The 6,621-nt window shown below is 37.4% G+C and overlaps 1 protein-coding gene across 1 annotated transcript; it reads right to left on the reverse strand.

The window, feature by feature from the left end:
• Positions 1–580: 580 nt before the first annotated feature.
• On the reverse strand, positions 581–5,670 carry rwdd (RWD domain containing 4). Its single transcript, XM_051943846.1, is given in 8 exon segments — positions 581–1,543; positions 3,334–3,442; positions 3,811–3,882; positions 3,884–3,962; positions 4,419–4,434; positions 4,437–4,527; positions 4,670–4,750; positions 5,469–5,670. Coding segments are annotated over 8 exon segments (525 nt in total). The 5' UTR covers positions 5,493–5,670; the 3' UTR covers positions 581–1,490.
• Positions 5,671–6,621: the final 951 nt, after the last annotated feature.

Consider the following 6,621-nt stretch of genomic DNA (forward strand, 5'->3'; position numbering starts at 1 on the left):
ATTAACAATCTAAGTATTGTATTATATGTTTCTCTAGTCAAAACTGTCATCCCACACTGACAGAATTTTCAGTGGTGAAATCCTTCATCAGCTCTGTATGTTGCAGTAATGCATGATTTTTTTCCCCCTTCAAATACACTATGTCTACAAATACAGCATGTCTTCTCCTTAGTCATTTTAAACAGTTAGTCACTGTAATAACTGAAATGTTGAGTGTACCTGTATTAGTCCGGTGCATATCACATTAGTAACATTAACTGCAAAACATCCAATAATGTATATATCAGTATGCAATCTTCCAAACTCTTATATTTGTATAGCTTTCACCCGCCTCCATACTCACAGTCATCAGCCATCCCTGTATAATAAAAAATAAAAATAATTGGAGTCATCACTGTGACAACAACACAAATATAGAAAACTTCCTAGAATAATGGGAATGAATGTAATTTGTTAATTCCATCACTGAAATTAAGTGCTTGACTTTAAAGAAAATTGTCATTCCAGGAGTGCAGGAGAAAGTAGTTCTTCACAGGACTCGATCACAAACTGTCAGATAAGGAGTAAAAACAACAGTAAATGACATTTTTAGACAGGCACTGGGCCAAGTTTATTTTATTTATGTATAAAAAATTTGAATTCATAGGGGAAAAGGAACATTTATCAAAATAGGAAATGATGAAAGGAGAAACATTTTGGATGTTGTTTAAAATTTGCTTTCACAAAGTCACATGGTATCTTAAAGTAACAGCAGAACGCTACTTGACACATCAAACACTTCCATTTTGAAGCACAACCTAGCACTGTTTACTTCAGCGCCTGGCAGCTGGGCTTAACCTCACAGATTGAAAACATGGCAGTGGCAGCAGGTAAATCTGTCTCTAGCACACTCCACCCTGTTAGATTACAGAGCAGGATATAAGGGCTACTAAATAAACAAAAACTTGATCATGTGCTCCCTTTCAGCTGGCTGCAGTGCACAAACACCACAAACAATAAAACACAGCAAAGGCTCCTAATAATTCCCAGCTGAAAATCGATGTTTTGCTGGGAGTGTGTGTTCACCTTTACCCAGTCTGCTTTGGTTCTCACGGTGGAAGCAGCCATGTTGAGTGTAACATGAAGCTGACGTTGAATGTAAAGGCATCTAGACTGGAGCAGCAGCATCGACGGGCTGCAGGGAGATCAGACTTCTCTACAGTTTTTGCATGAAGCAGATCGCTGCTCTCAGGCCTAGTCGTCATCTTTTCCTCCCGTTTTACTCAGCTGCAACCAAGTCACATTAGAAACAGTCATACATGGGAGTGTGCTACAAATTTGTGAGAAGTTTTGTTGGTGTAGTTGTTTATTCACTTACGTGCTAGTGTTTGATCAAGCAGCAATGACAAAGGGAGAAAGACAAAAGAACATATATAAAGTTAAAAACGCTGCAGGCTTAGTCTTAAAAGGTGATCAAGTGCACCATCTTATGGAGAAAAGCTGAAATGAACCTACCTTGATACATCGACCCAGTTCCATCCTCTTGGTAGTTCTCCCTTGTTATCTGAACGCAGAAATAATTTCGTTATAAGCTCACAACTGACTTTAAAATACCAGCTGTTTATGTATATGTCTGAATGATTACAACGTCAGATGTAATATCTGTGACTGCTACATGGAAGTTAAATCTAATGCTCTGAGCAGTTTTGGGGAATTGGGCTTATTTTCCCATTGCAATATAAATTCCTGTACCTCTGTGGAAAAAAGAACAAACATGGCTGCAATACAAGGACATCAAAAATGTCTTTTGTGTGATATGACAGGGTTATGATGTCATAAACTATTAAAAAAGTATAAGTTAAATTCTTTAGTCTTTTGACAAAAAATGACAAAACCTGGAATCAATATGTTCAGCATTTTTCGAAGTACCCACAAGTATTATCAATACTAAAAAACAAAACAGTGGTTCTACATGCTTCAGACATTTATAACTGAGATTTATATTACATTTTATTTAGCTATTCTGTGTAAGCACAGCCTGCCATTTAGTTGAAATTTCTGTCATGAGACTGTAAGTCACACCTCTTCAGTTCTTCCAACTACCACAGAATCTTTGGGTTAAATTTATTGACAGAGCCGCACACTACAAATGATTGGTTAGAAGACCAGCTGAAAAGCTGAAAATCTGATGTTTTTTTGTTTGTTGAATGGTCTCTGAACTCACATTAAATGTGTTTTTTCTGTCTCAGATTGAACATTTGGGGGAACTACGCATGACAATAAGATCAGTCCACATACAGTAAAGGCAATATATCTGTGTCTTTTCCTCTTATTCTCACCATTTAAAACACGTCTACAAAACCCCAATTACAAAACTGGTTAACCTTTTTGTACGCTTCTTTGCTTGAAATTTGTAGAGGTAAAACCCCCTTGGAGGCATAGCTCAAGATTAGACATCTTCATGTGTCGCTTTGGTACCTAGTTGCCCCCCAAAATCTTGAAACCTGGAGCAAGTCAGTTCAGGTGTCTGTATGCCTGCAGTCCCTGAAACGACTGAAGTGTTGGTCATGAGAAACTGTTCTCGCTGTTTCCCTGGACATCCACAAGTGTGATCTTTTTCAAACACAGTTGAATAACAGCAGGAGCTGATTAATACTACAGTAATATCGTTCAGATAGTTCTTAGCAAAGTCCGCCAACACTGATTAAAATTTCCCGCAGCACAATTCTGCTCAAGCACCCAAGGCGAAAGCAGCAGCGTCATGAGAGAAATTATGTCTCTTCAGATTCAGATTTAAGGTCTTATCCTACCTCACAAGTACAGCCAGAAAGCAGCTAAAATTCACTGCTTCACTTGTGTCATTAGACAGAACCCTCGTGGAATAGGTGTTAACATTTCTTATCCGAATAGACATGGTGTCCACCCTTTTAACTGCAGAGACTTGTTGCACAGCTGCACCTGGTTCCTTTCTTACAATGTTTACATCAGTGTTCCAAAGGTGCTTTACTGAGTTGGTCTTTTACAAATAGCTCTAGATTCTGGGGAAAGGTAGTTAGCTTCAATAAAGAAAGATTTTTTTTTTTTTTAAATCTGTTTAACTTTTTCATATGGTGAGGCAAAATAAACTATTACATAAGCGCAATATTTTGGCCATATAGCCCATTTCCCATTGATATCAGGTTTCTAACATGCTGGGTTCAGTCTTGACTTGGCATGCATACATTCTGTACCCATGAAGACTTGAGGTGTGGTATATTTGTGTCAGACTCAGTTTACGTCATTTTGAATAGTTTTGAAAATAAATCCATCAAATGACCTACTGGGACACAGATGGACACAGTTTGACTGATCTACCTGTTCTGTTAATGATCCTCCTCTTCTGGGCTTTAGTCAGCTGCTCCTTCTTCTCCTTCTTCTTTGCCGTTGACGTGGGAGTAATCACCTCACTGCTCGTTGTCAACGTCTGCCACAATAGTAAATATTCAACTAACAGTTTCTCTAAATAAGGTGATCACTCAAACACTAAATAATGGCATCTTTTCCTATGCCATGTTCACAAAAATGAAGAGATAGGGAAAAAAAAATTCAATGCATCACGAAAGTGACAATACGTAGTAGTGTTAGACATTCTCAAGGCGTAAACACCTTTGAATCTACCTACACTAATGAGTATTACCAGCTACTTTTCAAAGAGATGTCAGAAAAGAAAGAGCTACACTTTAAGAAGCTGATATCATAATACTGTCCACTATGCCTGATTGACAAAAGAAGCACAGACACACCACAGCAGTCACTACTTAGTACTACAGGGGTAATAACTAATGTACTGACCACAGCAGTCACTACAGGTTTGTGGTTTTCCATGAGAGTCTCCTGGTTCTCCTTTGCCCACTCAAACAAAGTGGTACATCATCGCAGTGCCCAGGTTAATTTCCACCTGCTCTTCTAGCTTTGATAGGATCAGCTGCTTTGTTTCTGCAGAGCTGTTAGGAAATCAACATAATAAACAGAGAAAATATTACAATATTACTATTGTACAGTTTTTCCTTAAAACTGTGTTTCTAATCTACCATTTTAACAGTTCTGTGGTCATGTAGTACAAATATATTCTTAAACCATTTCTTATAGTTATATTGTCACTGTATGACAATGTAATGTATTATGTAATCTGTTAATTACAGTTGTGCAGTCACTTGCTAAACTATGTGTGTAAACTGTTACTGCATTGTCGCTCCCGAAAAACTACAACTGTTTATTGCACTTACAACATCACTGCTTAAAACAGGAACTTTAAACTGCTCATCACAGTCCAGTCGTACAATTTAGAACCTTGTAATTACAAAAAATGTTTTCTGTCTCCAGACTAATTTCGTGAGAAACCTAATGCTTATGCACAGAAGAGTAACATTTAACTGTACAGCAATGTGCTTGAAACTTACATCCTGTTGTTGAAAAGGCATCAAGGGAGATCTGTGGTGCTGTATCAGGGTATGACTCTGGCCATGTGATGTCCAGGATGAACGCTTTGGTGTCCTCAAGGTCTCCTATCTGTTGTATAATATTCAAATAGTAGGTAGGAATATACTAATACAGAAATTAATCCCAACATTTTGTTAAAAGTTTTGTTAAAGTCTTGAAATATAACACACAGGCAAAATTTTGAAGCAGCAGTGCAGAGGGCAACATTTACCCTAAATTGAAAGGAAACTGGACTGATTTCCTTGAAACATTCATCTCCCTCATAGATGGAGCGAAGAGCTTCCAGCTCCATCTGTGATTGAAGAATAAGAGCAGTGTCAGGAGTTATAGTCTGATACAGTTCATTAGCTCAACACCTTATCCTCATAGTTTGCGTTCCAGACACCATTTAGACATATGGAAAAATTAAGCTTGACAATAGTAAGCAGGATAGACACATGATTCAAGATCTCTCACACATTAACTGTGATCGTTTATTTCATTCCCCATACATGTAATTCTAATTGCACCAAATCATTAATAGTGAAGTTAGTCTTCAACTGGTGAATGCCACTTGCTATCTCATAGTGTTGAATATGGTGGAGGAAATCATCTGTTACATTGTTAGAATGTTGCTCTCAAATGGGCAACATATACACCGAATGGATTCGTAGACGTTTTGCATAGAGGAAATGTCTCGCCATATGTAGTGTGTCTCACACATGCAGTCCTGCAATTAAACAGATTAACTCAGCAGGCTTTTTAATGGAGTTGGCGTGACATTTCTGAGCTCCGAGAGACTCATATGAGCTAGAAAGACACTTGACATTCTGTCCAGATTGCTGCTTTAGTTACAAAGAGATCTTGCGCACAGAATAAAAGTTAATGAGTTCACTCGTTTGCTGTTTAAAGGGCAGAAAAGCCCCAAGTCGTTAACCTAGGCTAACGCTAGCAGTCATGCTACAGTCAAGTAGTTAGCTGTTAGCCGCTTACAGCAGCTAGCCTGCTACTGCTTCATCATTCATTCATACCTCTTGATCCTCGTTAGCTGTCATGCTCTTTCTTCTGTTTCTGTATTATAAACTCTCTGTACGGAGTTTCACACTGTTTAAATTTCCCTTCTTAACGACCCATCTCTTTCATTAAAACTTTACTAAGTTAATAATTTCACAACTTCCCCAGATGCCAGTCAGCAAACGCCACCATGATATTGTGCGCATGCGTAGTTGAGAGTACTCTACGTGAACTCTGAACTATGATAATAGTGGATGGTGTTGTATCATTTAATAAACAGAAAGTTAACAAGCCACAATTATGATAATCGAAAAATAATTATTTAACTGTCTTCAAGGAAAAAACCAGAAAACTGAAGACAATTCAGTTTTAAGCAGTGAGGGTTTCAATAAATTAAATGTATTTAATTTGATTAGATTTATTGTTATATATTTTATAGGGACAGTGCACATTAATGAATTTCTAGTTAAGCAGCAATAGACGCAAACTGTGCAGATCAAGGAGTTCGCTGGGGAGGACACGACAGACCTCGACAGACCCTTCTTATTCGGTTACTCAGTTTGGCTGATCAGTCAATTCTTCGGTTACTCAGTTTGGCTGATCAGTCAATTCTACGAAGAATCCTGGTGGATCTAAAGTTCTTACTTGTCACAGTTATAGAGTCTACTGTGAACTACTGAAAACACTCACAGCCTTAGAAATGGTTTTATACACTTGCCCTGCTCTATGGTTTGCTGCAATTTTATCGCAGAAGACTTCATTTGTAAATGAGCATTTTCAGTTTCTGATATTTAATTTTTTTAAAAATCTGAAACTATGTTTGTTTTTCATTTTGAGTTGTTGGATGACAGCAAAGTGTCAAATTTATCCATTAACAATTTGGATGACAACACAAAAAATAGTGTAAAAAATGAATGTGTCTGAATACTTTCCACAACTATTATATATTATACACAATATTCTATAAATAAGTAAGCCAGAAATAGTGCACACAAAAACAGATTAAAGAATTCATCAGTGTTAACAAACACTAGTGCTCAGTATTTGTTTTAATTGTCTTCGTCTTAAATACATTTGTGAAAAAACAGACAAGTAGGTTATAATCCAGAGCCTGGGCTTAGCTATTTATATAGACACTATCAGAGGAACGGTAAAAAGATCAGAGGGAGG

Source organism: Acanthochromis polyacanthus, chromosome 23, assembly GCF_021347895.1.
Source record: "Acanthochromis polyacanthus isolate Apoly-LR-REF ecotype Palm Island chromosome 23, KAUST_Apoly_ChrSc, whole genome shotgun sequence".
NCBI lineage: Eukaryota > Metazoa > Chordata > Actinopteri > Pomacentridae > Acanthochromis > Acanthochromis polyacanthus.